The sequence below is a fragment of the Musca autumnalis genome, unplaced genomic scaffold, assembly GCF_047663935.1.
Source record: "Musca autumnalis isolate F117 unplaced genomic scaffold, ASM4766393v1 scaffold_5, whole genome shotgun sequence".
Lineage (NCBI taxonomy): Eukaryota > Metazoa > Arthropoda > Insecta > Diptera > Muscidae > Musca > Musca autumnalis.
In genome coordinates this window covers 59,263,560-59,283,113 of record NW_027412088.1, presented here as the reverse complement: position 1 = coordinate 59,283,113, position 19,554 = coordinate 59,263,560, and the positions used below count along the sequence as shown (strand labels likewise).

General features: G+C 36.5%; 1 protein-coding gene and 1 long non-coding RNA gene across 3 annotated transcripts in view; one reads left to right on the top strand and one right to left on the bottom strand.

The window, feature by feature from the left end:
- The window catches only part of LOC141404899 (uncharacterized), a 36,814-nt gene extending 17,383 nt beyond the window's left edge, over window positions 1-19,431 (top strand). The window contains exons 2-3 of the long non-coding RNA XR_012413108.1: window positions 18,698-19,106; window positions 19,181-19,431. This is a non-coding gene — a long non-coding RNA (uncharacterized lncRNA). The remainder of the gene's footprint in view (window positions 1-18,697; window positions 19,107-19,180) is intronic.
- LOC141404898 (uncharacterized) overlaps window positions 6,291-19,554 on the bottom strand; it is a 163,307-nt gene continuing 150,043 nt past the window's right edge. For both annotated transcript variants that reach the window (XM_073988724.1, XM_073988725.1), the window contains exons 7-8: window positions 18,830-19,382; window positions 6,291-7,970 (exon numbers count right to left, since the gene is read on the bottom strand). In XM_073988724.1, coding sequence (XP_073844825.1) covers window positions 19,216-19,382 — 167 coding nt within the window. In that variant the 3' untranslated portion in view covers window positions 6,291-7,970; window positions 18,830-19,215. The remainder of the gene's footprint in view (window positions 7,971-18,829; window positions 19,383-19,554) is intronic.

The window sequence follows — 19,554 nt, the reverse complement described above, 5'->3', positions numbered from 1 at the left end:
TTCCAAAAATCCAGCCTTATCTGACACCTTCGGACCAAGAGTGGCTGACCCCCAACCAAAATTTCAAAATTCTAGCTCAAGCCGTTTAACCTGGGCGTTGATTATCAATCAGTCAGTCACTAAATCATTACTCAACTCTTTTATAGATATAAAATATACTCGTATAAGATATAAAATTTCCCATATGTTGTTTATTTGGTTATACATATATTACATGTTTTTCTTGTTGGTGGTTTTTTATTTAAATAAGTGAATTGTTGCTGCGGTTGTAGTCGTGTATCATAACCTTAACCGTTCAGCGCTACTACATGACCAAAATTGCAAATATTGTTTTAAAATTAAATAAAGTTGTGGTATTAATTTTTCATTGCCGTTCAGGGGTTTTGCGTTTTTTTCTGCATCATAGGCTAATGATAACTGGAAAATTGTTTTGTTATGGGCTATTGAGTTTTGTTTTAAATTGTGTGGTATTGTGGAAGCATGTGCAAATATGTATGTATGTTTTCCATTGTCATATACACTGTCCAATATAGTTATAATGAATACCTTATTTATGCCTACAAGCTGAAACATGTAGGCCATATGCCGTTTTTCTTTAAGCTGTCTGTTATAAATAAAGAACAAGTACGATCTAAACGAAATGTGGCTATGGTAGTCTTCATTATTTTATCAGAAATGGATTTACCAGAATCGATCGAGCATACCATGTTCCCCTTCCGAGCATTCCAATTACCCACGCTAATTGGCCGCTCTTATGAGCCCTATGGGGATATCTTCTCTGCACTTCTTCCAGGAGCCGTATTCGCCTAGTTCGGATTGTAGAAGAGAGCTTGCTCTTTTCTACTCACTTTCCAGGAAGCCGCATTCCCTTAGTTCGGATGCAGAGGGGCGCTTTCCAATGCTGCGGTCGTAGTTGATGCCACGGCCTTGTGAAAGTTATTCTGCCCACCTGCAACTACACATACTATTCAAATTTCGAAGGAGTCACACTCCTATTGCAATCATTTCGTTGTCGAGTCATACAAAAGGTAATGTTTCTCGTTCGCAGAAACCCTATACCACCAATAAACCGAAAACATATTTGAAACTGATACACTCGCGTTTGTCTTTTTATTTCTTCTCTTTTCATCCCTGAGCTATCGACGGTCAGTGGTATCACGCCAACATTTTGATCCAATCGAACCGGATCTGTTCCAGTCGAAGTCGTTGTTGTTGCCCGCAAGACAAATTACATTTGTTGAAGAAGAGAAGAAACTCGGACATTGCATTCTTTGTTGTTGCCATCAGGGCAATTTCCTATAGTTGTGGTGGATTTAACTCATCATTTCGCATGATTATCCATCCATCATCATACATTCCATCAACAAAACACAGGTTTCTGTGAAAAAATTGAGCATACGCCAGTGTTTGTTGTCTAAAAAAAAATAATAATCTCTCGAAAAATAATACATTTTTCCTCTAAAAATTGTTCGCTACATCGCGCATTGGTCGGCTTGCCAATTGCACTTTCGCTAGTGTATCATTGTTGTTCCCTCACCTTTCGCACATTACATACAGCCCACTTAGTCGTAGCAGTAATTGTAGTGATCCTCGCCAACAGTGCTGCTTATTTTAATTTGTTTTTGCCCTTTATTATTTTGGTTCTATTTTCGAAAATAAAACTCTTTAATAGTAAACACAACAACAAATTTCCATTTGTCGTTGATCTTTTCAGAGATCATTTCTAGCAGTGCTGTTCCTTTGAATTTGTTGTTTTCTACTTTTCTCGTTTGGTTCTGCTTTCTAAGGCAGAACCCTTTTAGAGAAATAATTACAACAACATCTCTACAATTATTCGCTATTCATTTCGCAGTGTTTATTTATTTCTCACTTAAAGGCTTCATAGACACCCCCGGCTTTCTTGTTGATATCCACAGCCAGCAGTGAGAAATAACAACACCCTTTCTTCCAAAAACTTTGGGGCTACTTCTTGAAATCTCGTTTCTCGATCTCTTTTATTAGTTATTATTGTCGTTGTTATTCCCCAAGGTCTTTTCTAACGAAGCCCTTTAGTTGAGAATTTGCATTTACAATGTAAATTTTACATTAACAACACACATTGCTACAGTCATACGGTCGTTTGGTTTATTTGTTGTATAGATCGTTTTTCACTAACCAAACGCATTCGTTTTTATTCTCCTGGAAGTATTAATATTCCTATTTGAGAATTTGCATTCTAATTGCAATAACAACGTACATCTTTCCACGCACAATTATAAAGCGTCGGTTAGATTACATTGTAAACATACCAACAAAAGTTCTGTCGATCACCGCTTGATCGTTTGTAGCGTCGGTACTTGAGTGGAAGCTTCGCTGCCCACACAGAGCCATTTCTCTGCTTGTGTTTTATTACCCTTTGTGGTATTCGTAGTCGACACTCGCACAGTGGGGCATATCGTCTCAAAATATTTATTTTTTCTTATATTTTATGTTGAATATTTTCGATTAGATTTTTTTGCTTTTTAATTCGTGTGGTGCTACAATACCATTTGTTCTGGTTTATCTTCGTTTAAGGCACCCTACTTTCGGCATAAATATAATTATATTAAATTTTGTTGAATTGAATTGCAACTAATATTGACATTATTTATCGATATTGTTTATGCAAATTAGTCCTTTTTGAAAAAAAAAATCTTACATCCAAAAATTGTGTACCCTACAGTCGGTACTGGTACATTTTCTCATTGGTTGAATCAAATAACTCTAAAAAAATCTGGCAATTTAAACATTTTTCTATTTTTACCTGCTGCTTTCGTTTAGAAATCTCGTTCTAGAAATTTGTATGGCTTTTTTGACGTCTTGTTCATTGTACACTACACCCTGCAAGCTAGGTTTGGGTACAACATTTGGCAAAATTTGCAATTTTTGGAAATTTTCTTCTTGTCTTTCGTTGCTTGCGCTAAATTCTCAGTTGGAAATTTATATTTGTCGGCATTGTTCAATTATTTTCGAAATAATAATGAGAATTTTCTCATATCTATACACCCTAGTCGGCAAATTGTCCCAGTCTTGTGTTCAATTTCTTATCATTTGTTCAACTCTCATACTTTACTGGTGGAATTTTATATTTCATTGTCGCAAATTAGAATAGTTTTCGACCCTTTCATTGGTTGAGTATTCACACTCGTTTGTACTTCCTTGGTTTTTTCTTTCCCCAATTAGTAGGATACGCATTTTCTAGTAGTCTTCAAGTATTTCCATAGTTATCGCTTTTCTAAAATTGCGACGCTTGGACTCGTTAGTCTTGTCCTAAACTTCTGAGCCCACATTACTTTTTGGAACTGATTCGTTTCCCTCTTTCGTCCCCATTCTCTCATTCGTTGCAATCATGTCCATAAATCCCCTCGTGCGTTTCATTCGAGCTGCCGACGCTCTTATTAAATTTGATGCGTATTTCGAACGACTAAATCCTGATAAACACACCGTATTTAATCTCGAAATATACGGTTCCGAGCTTAATCAATTATGGACAACATTCAAATGCACTTACGAGAAGTGTCTTGACCATCTGGCGACATCACAGAGTCCTCAACCCTCTGACAAAAAATGTCGTCGAGGGTAAATACGACAGCTCCTTTCGGGCTTACCAACATTGCCTTTCGGCAATAAACCAGAAGCTAGACAAGCTAAAATCGTCCAAGTCTTCTGCATCTTTGAATGGACCAACTCCACAAAACAGTCCACCAATGGTTCCTCAACCACTTTCGGAGGAACTCCCAGTGAGTACGTCTGTTCCCCCATCGACTTGTTTGAACATAAAACCCTTTGTGTCAAATAATTGTAAAGAAAGCCAAACTTCTCCTTTACATCCCAGCGAATCACTCGCATCATCGATTTCAACCCAACCACACTCCATTAGTCGTCTCCCTCATATCGGTCCACCTTCTCACAATTTAGTTTTGCCTCCTATCGACATCGAAGTCTTTAGTGGAGATTTCATTTCATGGCTAACCTTTCGAGATCTTTTTAGTATAATTTTTATCAAAAATTCTCGCTTGAGTGGCATTGAGAAATTGTGTCACTTAGTTCAAAAAACCAGCGGTGAGGCTCGGGAAATTGTTTCGAAATTTCCACTCACCCATCGTAGTTTTGAATTACCTTGGAAGGCATTGGAGGATGTATATGATAATAAACGTATCCTCGTACATAATCACCTCAATCTTCTTTTTGGCCTTCCAACAATAGAAAAAGAATCGATCTCTGAGCTAAAAGCTCTCCAGCGCGGAATAAATAGTTGTATTTCCGCTATGTCTGTTTACGACGTTGTAACGGATCATTGGGATCCAATTTTTGTTCATCTTTGCTTTCAAAGTCTTCCTAAACATACAATCGCTCTGTGGGAACAAAGTGTCAAAGAGAGGTCGTCTCTTTCGACATGGAAACAATTAGATTCGTTCCTAACAGATAGAATACAAACTTTGTTGTGCATAGAAAACTTTACTGCTATGGAAAATCCCAAAACATCATATTCGCAAAATTGTCGATCTCCGCTAAAATCATCTTCTCCAATTAGTCGTCCAAATTATAAAACTAGCTCATCTAAACTGGAATCTTCGTTGAATCATTCATGTCGGATGTGCTCAACCCACGAACACCTACTTCGAAACTGCTCTCGGTTTCTAAAACTTTCGTTTGAGAACAGATTTTTCTTTGTTAAACAACATGGGCTTTGCATTAACTGTCTTTCGAATGGACACCAAGTTAAAAAATGCAATAGCAAACACAATTGTTCGGTCTGTAAAGGCAGGCATCACACGCTACTCCATCGTGGCAAAAATCGTAACCCTTCGACAAACTCCTTGATTTCTCCGTCATCCAATCCTTCTATTCCTTCGGACTCCACTACTAGTAGATTATATTCCAATCAAAATTCTAAATCTTGTATCGTCAACCGGCAAGTTCTGCACTCAACACGAAATAGAGATGTGCTCTTGGGAACTGCCATTGTAAATGTCGTCCATAATCGCAAAAATTATTCTGTTCGAGCAATAATTGATCCTTCGTCGGAAGTCTCTATTTTCGCAAAGAGACTACAGGAAACAATTGGAGTTAAAACACGTTCTGCTAATGTCACTCTGTCTGGGGTAAACAGTAGTAGTAATTTAAACGAAATTTGTTCTTTGAATTTAACATCACCCAAAAATTCTAGAAGTATGCTACATACGGATGTGTTGGTCTCACCTAACATCTCGAAAAACTTCTTGTCGTTGTCTTCCATTTCAAATCTGCGTACTAAATAATCTCACTACGAATTAGCAGATACATTCGAAGACAAGCCAATTGATTTGTTATTGGGCGCTGATCTCTACTCCAAAATTTTGTCGCCTGAGTCGCCTCACATTGTTTCGAATTCGCTGGTGGCTAAGAAAACTGTGTTCGGTTATATCCTAACAGGCCCAATACCTCATAGTAAAATTATATAGCACATAGTCGATCAAATCGAACACTTTTAACTAAATCGTAGTTTAATTGCATTCGAAAATCTCACACATTATTTTAACAGGCTCAATTGAAACTTGATTTGCGTACCTCTAACTTGAAACACAACCTACTAACTCTAGTTTAAGTTTGCTCGTGAGTTTAGTCTAACCCTGTTGCCTTGCAGATAGCGCGTCAAGGTGGGCGGCAAATGTATAAGTTCGATACATTGGTTACGCCAATGTATATGTTCGATACTTTGTTTCCCCTTCCGAGCATTCCAATTACCCACGCTAATTGGCCGCTCTTATGAGCCCTATGGGGATATCTTCTCTGCACTTCTTCCAGGAGCCGTATTCGCCTAGTTCAGATTGTAGAAGAGAGCTTGCTCTTTTCTACTCACTTTCCTGGAAGCCGTATTCGCTTAGTTCGGATGCAGAGGGGCGCTTTCCAATGCTGCGGTCGTAGTCGATGCCACGGCCTTGTGAACGTTATTCTGCCCACCTGCAACTACACTTGCTATTCAACTTTCGAAGGAGTCACACTCCTATTGCAATCATTTCGTTGTCGAGTCATACAAAAGGTAATGTTTCTCGTTCGCAGAAACCCTATACCACCAATAAACCGAAAATATATTTGAAACTGATACACTTGTTTGTTTTGTCTTTTATTTCTTCTCTTTTCATCCCTGAGCTATCGACGGTCAGTGGTATCACGCCAATAATGTGTGTGTTTTTATCTACCATTTATTTTTCTGATACTTAAAAATTAGAAAATATTTATTTCATGTTAGAACTATTTATGGAAATCAAATTAAATACTTCGTTTGGTTGTTTTTTATTATATATGAGTTTTTTTATTTGTTTAAATAATTTTTTATACAGTCTTATTAACTAATCGAAACTAAACTATGTTTTAACTACCAGTTATACTAAGAAGTTATAGGAGTTTTTTTGGTTTTAATTTAAACATTTCTCATTAATATTATGGGAAATTTTTTTGTTTAGTTTTTTTTTAATTTAAATAATATTTTGATGATTTGCTAACTCAAAGTTTCTTATTGTTGTTTTGTTGTTTTCGTTTTTTTATTTAAATTATGTTCCACACAGAACTTTATTATGACAATTAAATATAAATCATCATCATCATTATTTGTTTCTGTAAAATTGTAAAAATTATTAATTTTCGTTTTTAGTTTTACAGTAAATATATTGTTTTGTTGGGAGTTTTCTTTTTACTCATTTATTTTTTTTTTCAATTATTAGCTTTTATTGTTGGTTTATTCTAGTAGACACATTGATAAATATTTTCGTCAATTGTTACATTTTGTTTTATTGTGGTTTGTTTTTTTATATTTATTTAGTTTTAATGGGATATATAACATGGCAAAATGTCTTAGAAGGCAACTGGACAATGAATTAAAAACCAGCAAATTAATGGGATAAATTGTTAATAAGTGATGAATTTATTTCACCAACCGTTATTGAGGCTGACTATACAATATTTTTTCTACATAAAATAATGTAATATCATATGGGATTAGCAAATAATTTAGCTTTTTCAATTTCAAAAAAAACTTAAATTTGTTCATGCTCATTGAGTTGTCGATAAATCCCTGCAATAAATGATGAAACTGTAACATTTTATCCATGAAATAAATAATATCTTAAAAAAAAAACTTTTTATCACCATAAAATTGAAAAATTTTAATAACAATTTAAGCCAGTAATTATTTTGTTTACTTCATATTCAGAATAAATGCACAAAAAATTTTCCAAATACCTATTGAACAAATTGTAATCGACATTTATTACATTTTAGCCATGTCATAATATGCACTGAAAATACCTTTTTGCATTGCACAGTGGATGGAATTTCATGGAAAAAAACTGTGCAATTTATTTTTAAATAACTGGGAAAGTTAATAAATATATTTGTAGGCATTTCTTTTAAATTACTTAAATTTTAATAATTATTTAAATAACCCAGTGTAAGCAGTGGCTTACATAGATCAGCACACCAAAACAGACTAGACATTATGGAAAATAATTATCACTCAAAATAATTCTCTAGTTTTCTGAGAAAAAAACGTATTTTTCTCTCCTGAAAATTTGTCATGTTCAACATATTTACCGCAGAATTATCTCTGTTTATTATATAATTTTTTGAAATAGTCGGTATATCCATAAGTTTAAATTTTTTTAAATTACCAAAAATTTTAACTGTTTTTGTTTTGAAATATTCAACCACTGTACCTTAGCAGATATCTTTGTTGTTCATTTCATTTATCATCATGTATGCAGTTATCTTTTTGTGTATATATTGTACGTATATGTATTTTTTGTTTTGCTCGTGTGTTTTTGTATATATATTTATTTTGTCATTTATAACGTTATTTCAAAAACAAAATGAATAAAAAACTAAACAGATTTATTGTGAAACACTCAATTTCGAATTACAACATGTAAAAATCATTTCATATTTAAATCCGTAGATACATCAATTATTGAATGCTAAAATGAAATAAGAGAGACAGAGGATGGAAAAAAATAATAGAATGTTAAAAATTATTATTGTACATTAGGGTGATTCAATCAGAATATAAGTAATAACAGTATTTTAAACATAACTGTATTTACAAAGATACAAGAAATACGAAGTAAACAAGTAGAAAACATTAAGTTCGGTCTTGCCGAACTTTTTATACCTTTCACCATAAAATAATCTGAAATAAAATGGAATAACTAGTTTCCTGTTAGGTGCAAAATTTGTTCGGATACGCCAAATGAATAAATTTGGTCAAAAAATGTATCTTAAAATTAATTAATTATTATTTATTAATCTGTTGGAACTTTTATTTTTATACTGTGAGGACGAAAATCGTCCCTCATTTTCGGCCACACAAAATGCCTATGTTGAAATGAGATGAATTTGTACAGTCCATTATTTGTTTTTTTTTCAAATTATTATTTTGTTGTGAATTATTTTTTTTCTTCTCGTCATTAAAGCCTAGCTCACCATTACATACAATGTTTCCTTATTGCTAAACAGCGTGGGGGAATCTACAGGTACAGTTGAGACCAACTCGTCATTAAAGCCTAGCTCACCATTACATACAATGTTTACTTATTGCTAAACAGCTTGGGGGAATCTACAGGTACAGTTGAGACCAAAACACATAGCTTGGGATCGACCGATTGTTTTTCATAGCCAACCAGCTCCCGTTACTCGAAACACAAACAAGTCCCGTTATTCGAGGAGCCAAGTGGTGGGAGTAGAGGCAGAGAGGCAGCGTCGGGAAGGCTGTTGGAAAGAAACCCGGAAGTCAATACCGATGCAATAAAAGCGAGTGAGAAATCAAAGTGGGGATCAGTCGTGTACCACCCACCAGTGAACAAAGTACTACCAGCCGCGACACCAGCGAAGATTACAAATAAACAGGAGGTGAGTTGACCTTGTGAAAATAGTGTGAAAGTGCGAATAGTGGATAACATATCAAAATTTGTTAAATTTTACCGCGAGTCTTTGAGTCGACGTGGCCATAGGCTATAACACATAAAAATTTGTTAAATTTTACCGCGAGTCTTTGAGTCGACGTGGCCATTGACTTTAACATATAAAACTTTGTTAAATCTTCCCGCGAGTCTTTGAGTCGACGTGGCCATTGACTTTAATATATTAAAACTCATTAAATTTCCCCGTCGCCATAGACTATAACATATCAAAATTTGGAAAATTTCCCCGCGAGTCTTTGAGTCGACGTGGCCAATGACTTTATCATATAAACATTTTGTTAAATTTTCCCGCGAGTCTTTGAGTCGACGTGGCCATTGATTTCAATATATCAAATCTCATTAAATTTCCCCGCGAGTCTTTGAGTCGACGTGGCCATTGACTTTAACATATAAAACTTTGTTAAATCTCCCCGCGAGTCTTTGAGTCGACGTGGCCATTGACTTTAATATATCAAAACTCATTAAATTTCCCCGCGAGTCTCTGAGTCGACGTGGCCATAGACTACAACATATAAAAATTTGTTAAATTTTCCCGCGAGTCTTTGAGTCGACGTGGCCATAGACTATTACATATCAAAATTTGTTAAATTTCCCCAGGAGTCTTTGAGTCGACGTGGCCATTGACCTTAACATATTAAATTTTGTTAAATTTTCCCGCGAGTCTTTGAGTCGACGTGGCCATTGACTTCAATATATCAAAACTCATCAAATTTCCCCGCGAGTCTCTAAAAATTTGTTAAATTTCTCCGCGAGTCTTTGAGTCGACGTGGCCATAGACTATAACACATCAACATTTGTTAAATTTCCCCGCGAGTCTTTGAGTCGACGTGGCCATTGACCTTAACATATAAAATTTTGTTAAATTTTCCCGCGAGTCTTTGAGTCGACGTGGCCATTGACTTCAATATATCAAATCTCATTAAATTTCCCCGCGAGTCTTTGAGTCGACGTGGCCATTGACTTTAACATATAAAACTTTGTTAAATCTTCCCGCGAGTCTTTGAGTCGACGTGGCCATTGACTTTAATATATCAAAACTCATTAAATTTCCCCTAGTCTCTGAGTCGACGTGGCCATAGACTACAACATGTAAAAATTTGTTAAATTTTACCGCGAGTCTTTTAGTCGACGTGGCCATAGACTATAAAATATCAAAATTTGTTAAATTTCCCCGCGAGTCTCTGAGTCGACGTGGCCATAGACTACAACATATAAAAATTTGTTAAATTTTCCCGCGAGTCTTTGAGTCGACGTGACCATTGACTTTAATATATCGAAACTCATTAAATTTCCCCGCGAGTCTCTGAGTCGACGTGGCCATAGACTATAACACATCAAAATTTGTTAAATTTTTCCGCGAGTCTTTGAGTCGACGTGGCCATAGACTATAACATATCAAAGTTTGTTAAATTTTCCCGCGAGTCTTTGAGTCGTCGTGGCCATAGACTCGCAGTTGACGTGGCCATAGATTCGACGTGGTCATAGACATATAAAAATTTGTTAAATTTCCCCGCGAATCTTTGAGTCGACGTGGCCATAGACTATAACACATCAAAATTTTTTAAATTTTACCGCGAGTCTTTGAGTCGACGTGGCCATTGACTTCAATATATCAAATCTCATTAAATTTCCCCGCGAGTCTTTGAGTCGACGTGGCCATTGACTTTAACATATAAAACTTTGTTAAATCTTCCCGCGAGTCTTTGAGTCGACGTGGCCATTGACTTTAACATATAAAACTTTGTTAAATCTTCCCGCGAGTCTCTGAGTCGACGTGGCCATAGACTATAACACATCAAAATTTGTTAAATTTTTCCGCGAGTCTTTGAGTCGACGTGGCCATAGACTATAACATATCAAAGTTTGTTAAATTTTCCCGCGAGTCTTTGAGTCGTCGTGGCCATAGACTCGCAGTTGACGTGGCCATAGATTCGACGTGGTCATAGACATATAAAAATTTGTTAAATTTCCCCGCGAATCTTTGAGTCGACGTGGCCATAGACTATAACACATCAAAATTTGTTAAATTTTCCCGCGAGTCTTTGAGTCGTCGTGGCCATAGACTCGCAGTTGACGTGGCCATAGATTCGACGTGGTCATAGACATATAAAAATTTGTTAAATTTCCCCGCGAATCTTTGAGTCGACGTGGCCATAGACTATAACACATCAAAATTTTTTAAATTTCCCCGCGAGTCTCTGAGTCGACGTGGCCATAGACTATAACACATCAACATTTGTTAAATTTCCCCGCGAGTCTTTGAGTCGACGTGGCCATTGACCTTAACATATAAAATTTTGTTAAATTTTCCCGCGAGTCTTTGAGTCGACGTGGCCATTGACTTCAATATATCAAATCTCATTAAATTTCCCCGCGAGTCTTTGAGTCGACGTGGCCATTGACTTTAACATATAAAACTTTGTTAAATCTTCCCGCGAGTCTTTGAGTCGACGTGGCCATTGACTTTAATATATCAAAACTCATTAAATTTCCCCTAGTCTCTGAGTCGACGTGGCCATAGACTACAACATGTAAAAATTTGTTAAATCTTCCCGCGAGTCTTTGAGTCGACGTGGCCATTGACTTTAATATATCAAAACTCATTAAATTTCCCCTAGTCTCTGAGTCGACGTGGCCATAGACTACAACATGTAAAAATTTGTTAAATTTTACCGCGAGTCTTTTAGTCGACGTGGCCATAGACTATAAAATATCAAAATTTGTTAAATTTTCCCGCGAGTCTTTGAGTCGACGTGACCATTGACTTTAATATATCGAAACTCATTAAATTTCCCCGCGAGTCTCTGAGTCGACGTGGCCATAGACTATAACACATCAAAATTTGTTAAATTTTACCGCGAGTCTTTGAGTCGACGTGGCCATAGACTATAACATATCAAAGTTTGTTAAATTTTCCCGCGAGTCTTTGAGTCGTCGTGGCCATTGACTTTAACATATAAAATTTTGTTAAATTTTGCCGCGAGTCTTATCTTAATATTTTTAATTGGAAAAGATTTTTCCGAAAAAATAGTCCTATGTAGTGGATAGTCGGACATAATTCGAGGCTGTAGGAAATAACACTATGCACCACGTTTAGACATCCGTTTGTCCCTTCGAGGGATATCTTACGTACTACCCAGTTTAGTTGGTGGCGGCAGGGTTTTTTTCGTAAGAACGATCAGAGACGAGCTATTAATGTGCACTTTTTTAAAATTTTGTGTGGGAGATACCCGAAGGACAGGACAAATATAGTCCATAATCCGAGAGGAGCTCTTAAACTTCACTTTATCCGAATTTTGTGTGGAAGGTACAGATATAGTCCATATTCAACCCCGATATATGCCATATTATCTTACCGAAATATCGGAAGTTTGGTATTTAGTGTTATTTCAGTCTAAAAACTTTCCGCCAGAAAATTGTAGGTATGGATTGAAGTTTTGATATAGCCCCCATAGAACGGTACCTCCCGAATTTCGGTATTGAGAAATTGCTGAAATTTGGTATTTAGTCTTCTTTATAAACGAAAGGGAACTAATAGTTCCAGTTTACTTCAATACAACTTGTGGTGGAGGATATAACAAGTTCAGCCCGGCCGACCTTAATGCCGTTCTTACTTGTTTGACTTATCAAAAGTAGATCCTTTGTTTTGTTCTCGTCAGGGTCCCCCCATAGTATTTTTGTGTTCTTTCCTCTCTGTTCATTAATCCAGAGGTATATTTGGGCAATTGTTGCCCATGTCTTTAACTCTAGACGCGCCGCGTTTTAAGGCTTAGCACTATTTAGATTTATTGTAGTTTGCTCCCTGGCGTATTTTGCTAAGGAGTTAGCTATCTCGTCATTCCTAATCCCTGCATGTCTTGGTACCCATATAATGTTAAATGAACCATGATAGGAGTAGTCATTAATTGACTTTTTACACTGCAAGAAAGTTTTTCACTTTACTGTCTTTCTGTTTATAGGTTTAATTGGTGTTAACCTTAAATCGCTCAGATTTGGGCGGTGAGGATCGTGTTTTGATCCGGCAGTCGAAGGAATATTCTCGTTTCCTGGTCTACGCAATAGATACCAGTCATCCCCCATAGCACAGACCCAGACTTCATATCTTACCTGAATTCTTATTCCAAATAAAATTGTATCTAAACTAATGCTTAGGCAGCACATTCGTTGGACTTTTTGCAATATTTTCAAATTCCATTTTTTCTCCGTAGCTGTACACCATAGAATCGGTGTAATTAAGCTTGTGTAAAACCAGTGCATCATTCTAGGATTAAAATCCCATTTTGAGCCTATAGCTCTCCTAAAGACAACCAACATCTGTGGGCTTTATTAGCCCTTCCCTGAATGTGGTCTTTCCAATTCAGTTTTCTGTCCAGGATCATTTCCAGCTATTTAACTGTTGGAGAAATGCTTATTTACTTATCTAAGAAAACGAGTTCTTCGATAGCTCCTACCTTACTTGGATCAGGTTCGTATATATACTATATCGGTCCACTCTTTGGGTACCTCCAACACTTCCAAAATGGACTATGTCGATCCATACCTTCAGGTACCTCCTCCGCAACAAAATTGGGGTTCAATCCAAATATTTTTTTTCGACAAGTTCATACGTCCAAAAAGGACCAAAACATCCGAAAACCTCCTTAGTACATACATAATTATTGGGGACAAAGGTTTGGCTGCGTAGCCCGTTTTCGATTCTATATTGTCCATAGATGAAAGTATCAATTCACACAGGATGAGTGTATGTATATCTATGTCGGCAAAGCCGACTGATGCTTTTTTTACTTGTAATAAGTCATGTAGCGAGCAGCGTATCCATCAATTCCTTAGCATATGGTTAATCCAGTGCCTCAAGGCCCGTTTCAGTGCTGACGTTATTGAAAGTGCCTTCGATATAGATGCATACACTAGCTGTTTATAAATTTTCATTTCGAAAGTTATCTCTATATGGTGAACTACCTCATGTAATGCGGTTTTCCCAGATCTGTCTTTTATTCTATTTTTATTTTAATACACCTAATAGATGCGGATATATTAGCATAAGAATTACACGTTGACTATTTCCGCAACAGACTTTTTTGCCCATTCCGAACTCGGAATATTGTTTGACCATCACTGAAAATTTCGTGATGATCCTATCCAAATAGCGACCTTTTACTTGAAGTTTATACAGTCACACATGACCTGGTCTAGAATATTATTTCGATGTGTTACAAAACTTCTGAGCCGGAACCAACTTATAATACCGTACCCACATAGTGCACGGTGAGCCAACTTTAATTAAATGGAGTTTACACCTCGGAAGTTTTTGCGGGTTCTGAAACTACAATGTTCATAGAAGAGAAAAATAAAAAAAAAAAACTAAATCGCCTAAACGCTTTTTAAATAAATAACGGCCAATGTTCAATTTTTTAGGGTTTTCGCGATTTTGCTAGGAAACCACACGCCCTATCAAAATGGAACTAAAGCAAATATTGTACAAGATTGTATTTTATGACATTTTCGTACGTTTTACAATTTTTGAGATATAGAAGTTCAAATTGGAAAAATTCACTGACTGTATCGTCTCCTTATAAAACAATGTCATGACAGCAATTTTCAAACTTAAAATTATATATCTCGAAAATGGTACAACCTAGGGAAAAATTACGAAAGCCAGTCTTGTAGAGAATGTTCACAGCTATAAATTTTTTTCTAGTTTTAATTCGATAAGACTTACCGTTTTCAAGCAAATCGTGAAAACTTAACAAAAAACCTAAAAATGTGACCTGAACCTTCTATATCTCAAAAATGGTAAAACCTAGGAAAAAATCATAACAGTAAATCCTCTAGAGAATTTTCACAGCTACAACATTTCTTTAGCCCCATTTCGATAGGACTTGCGGTTTCCAAGTAAAATCGCGAAAACCTAAAATAAAACTAAAATGCCAGCGATTTTTTCTTTTTTTCGATTTTTCCCATCTATGAAAATTGCTATTTCAGAATCCGCAAAAACTTCCCAGGTTCAAGCGGTTGTTATTTAAATTTAGTTAAGGCGCAGTTTGAACTTCTATATCTAAAAAATGGTAAAACCTACAAAAATATCGTAAAGGTCAATCTTGTGGAGAATTTTCACAGCTACAACATTTTCTCCAATCCAATTTCGATATGACTTGCGGTTTTCAAGCAAAATCGTGAAAAAACCAGAAAAAGCGAATTTTGGTCTCGATTTATTTAAAAAGCACTCCGGCGATTTTTTGTTTTTTCTACCCCAAACCACTATGTGGAAAGGGTATTATAAGTTTGTTTTGGCAAAAATTCAAGTAACACCTCGAAATATCAGTCCTAGACCCCCAATGTGGTATATCAATCTTCATATCTCGACGAGATAAAGCGATTTTGAAATGTGTGCAGTTGCCCTGTAGGTCGAAATAATGGTCCGATCGCTGCGAAATCATCAGGAGAGAGTATATGACAAAGAAGAAGCTTTCATTTCGAGTTGGTGATCAGATAATATTCAGAGGGTTAAATGCACCACAACTTTTGTGTGAACTTGTGAAAAATTTTAGTATACAGCTTATATCCTTATTTCCGGAAGACACATTCCGCCCCTGTAAATAATATTTGGAAGGCCAACTCTTGACCTTTCCATTGATGCTAATTATATTGATTTACGTGGTCAGATAAGAGAGTTACAGCCTAATATATCAGTTATCTGTTTGTAGAGTTGTCATCAGCACGCTAGAGGTCGCAATTGTAGCTCAATAACGAGACATTGCTCAAGGTAAGAGATTAGGTCGAAAAAGATACCTACAATTTTGGATGATGATCTGATATTATTTAGCGAGTGAAACGGACCATTACTTTTTTATGAAAAATATAAAAATTTTAATTTTGGTCCATATTTTAAATCCTGGAAGGCATATGCCGGCAAAGTAGCCTACATATGGAAAAAGAACGACTCACCTTTCCCCAGTTGCAAATTGCAATAATGTGTCTGCTCGATAACGGTCCTAGTGCCTAATATATAATGGGTTTTGTGTAGAGAAGAAAATTTTCGTCCCATGCTACAAATTGGCTCTATCATGACAGAGAAATACTCAGATTTTGTATTATTGAAATTACGTGGAGACCTAGCGTATTACTTGTCCAATTGGATTTTTTTTGTTGCATTCATTGCAACATGTTTGGCTTCGCCACCTTTTTTTCAAAATCTACTCGGTGTCGCTACCGTTAAAGTTTTTTTTGAAATACAGTAGAGTCGCGATAATTCGTAATTCAATGGACCAGGCAATTTTTACGAATTATAGAGGATTACTATTTATCGAGATTACGAGTTAACGAGGTTAAAATAAAGAAATACGAATTATCTAGGTTTTTTATTCACCTATTGAAAAGCTCTAATACAAATTCAGGAGACATAAAACCACATTTTGGGATATTCAGGTATTTTTTGACGCTTTTTGCTACTAGACGAAAACGAAAAAATAATTCTCTTTTTTGTCCCCCTTAGGCTAACGGGGGTATATAATGCTTTAGGCCCCATGTACATAGGTTTGTGCGAAATGTACATCAGACAATTTGGAGACGATTTTACCATGTCTGTTTTTCTGGATGAAGTGACACCTCTTAAATCTCTTTACCTAAATGCGACCACTTTCCCCGTTTACATACCCATAAACCAGAAATAGGCCTCATCGCTGAACAAAATTTGGCTCGATACGCGCTCCTCAGAGAAAGCTAATTTTCGTAATAAAGTTGAACGATTTGCAAACATTGTTCAATTGTAAGTCTTTCTATGTCAAACAATACTATGCAAAAAAAAAACATGATACCATAGCACGACTCACACGTGATCAGCCAAAAAAGGCCATTAAAAAAGTAGCTCTAGTTGGATCACCCTTTATATATGATTGTTCCACAAACATCCTAGAAGGGACAATGGATACTTCTCTCATATTAATGAGTTCACCCCGATTCCTATTGGCTACCGTCGAATCCGAAACCTCTTGAAGAGAAGTTTTACATTTCGCCAACTTTACTGAGGAGTATTTTGACATCATTGAAAATTTGACGTTGCCTGGTCGGGGAATCGAACCCAAGACCTTCAACGACCTTATTTAAGCATGATGTAATCAGGTGACAGAATCCACAAAGTTATTTCTTACAATACGAGGAGGAGGGTGGTCGGAGGTGCAGAGAAGGTTGTTCCGAAGTTCGGAGGAGGGTGGTCGGAGGTCCAGAGGAGGTTGTTCCGAAGTTCGGAAGAGGGTGGTCGGAGGTCCAGAGGAGGTTGTTCCGAAGTTCGGAGAGGTGTGGTCGGAGGTCCAGAGGAGGTTTTTCCGAGGTTCGAAGGAGGGTTGTACCTCCCACACAAAATTTTCTCCTCCTCTGGACCTCCGACCACCCTCATCCGAACTTCGGAACAACCTCCTCTGGACCTTCAACCACCCTCTTCCGAACTTCGGAACAACCTCCTCTGGACCTCCGAACAACTTGCTCTTTACATATTCAGTCCACAGGAACATCAAAACCTGTTCGCTACTACAAACTGAATAACACACAAACCACAAAAAAATATTTTTTTCACTCGATTTTACTCTTCGAGCAAACTGGTAATCTATTCCGAGTATTTTCACTCGAACCCTTATTTTTAAACCAAGAGTACTCGCGAGTGCTCCCAAACAACACAAAAGAGTGGGGAGTAAAGTTCTTGTTAAACTCGTACTCTGGGAGTATTTCCACTGGCAGGTATTTTTTAATCGCGAGTAAAAACGAGCAAATCTGACTTTTTACTCGCACTCTTCGAGTACTTCTACTCGCGAGTACTTTTCACTGGCTAGTAAAAACGAGCAAATCGGAGCTCTGGATAGCTGATAAAAAAACAAAAAATACAAAAAATTATTTTTTTCTATTTGAACCAATATTTGCATATGATTTTTTTCAGAATTCAACTTTATCAAGGCGCGATATCTCTGATATATTCGCTGATGAGCAGCATCAACCCAGCAAAAAATAAAGGAAATCAACAACAACTTTTTTTAAAAGTGCCCTATTTCATTCAGAAATTCCCGTAATTACCCTCTTTAATCTAAAGGCTGCGGGTATACAATGGATAAGTGGTATTGGCGACTGTTGTGGCACCTATTAAGATGAAATTTTCTACTATCTTCTTCTACTTGACAGGCTTTTCTTTTGGAATACACCAAAATGATGCCGATATATTAGCATAAGAATCACAACTTGACTATTTCCGCAACAGACTTCTTTGTCCATTCCGACCCCTCAATATTATCTGATTATCAATAAAAATTTTGTGACAATCCTATCCAAATAGCGACCTGTTACCTGATTACAAGGTTTAGATGAGGTGAGGGTTACACAGATACTCGTGGCCTGGTCAACTATAAACTTGGATCTAGAACATTATTTCTATATGTTACAAACTTTGAGCCGAAACTAACTTATAATATCCTAACCATAGCGTGGTGCAGGGCCAAAAAAACACAATTTTGGTTGGTGGTCGTAGATTTCCTTAACTTTTGGGACATTACACGCAATTTATGAATTTCCCAGGGAAAACATTTTATTAGGGATCACAAGGGTCATTTGTGCTACAAAACTTAATTTCCTACAGTTTGACAATAATAACACCCATCATTTATGCCCTCCAACCTAATGTAGATGATAATAAAAATATAATTTATTGAAAACTGTTTTCTTTTTCATTTATTTTATAATAACAGATAATAACTACAATGTAGCAATACACATACGAAAGAAGAAAACAAAATGGTAATAAATTATGAATTTTATTGAATGGCAATGAAAATATGACCATATTTACAACAACATCCTCAAACCTCAAGGGAACTTACCTTTTTTCTTTTGGTTACTCTAAACTTCATTTCTTCCTTTCGTTCTCTGTCTATGATATTATTTATTGGTTTGTTGGCTGGAATATTGTGGGGGGTTGAGGGGTTTCCACCAAAAACAACAACAAATCCATTGGTATTCCTGTATGCATGGCACAATATAAAAAGGACACATGGATGTTGGGCTGGATTGTGGTGGCTGCTGGCAAAGTTAATGGGTGATACGTTTTGGCGGTTTAACGACTTTTGCTATACAAACATTGTGGGTGGGTGCAAATGAGTGAGTGGCTTATGTCGATGATGTTGTCGTCATGTCGATGATGTTTTTTTTTGCTTTCTCTTCCTCTCCATCAGGCAATGCAATGTGTACTCAGAACCCGTGTACAGATTTAGTAGCCCGTTGCATCGAACAAATCCGGTAGCACCAATGGCGGACAATTGTGTGGACTGCATGTGACTCGGGGTGTGTCATCTATGGTCGAACCATCGATGCAAATGCATTGTAAACAATTGCCGGTATCCTGGGGTAACACATCACCGATTTTATATAGAGTACCTGCAAATGATGGCAAAAACAACAAAAACAATAAAGATTGAGATTAATGTATTTTTCAGATTTTAAATTGTTGTACACAGTGAGGACGACGACGATAGTTTATTTTTTTTTCACACAAAATAATGTCTGTTGCTGAAACTCAAGAGAGAGGTGATGAAGAGGAGAGTGAGAG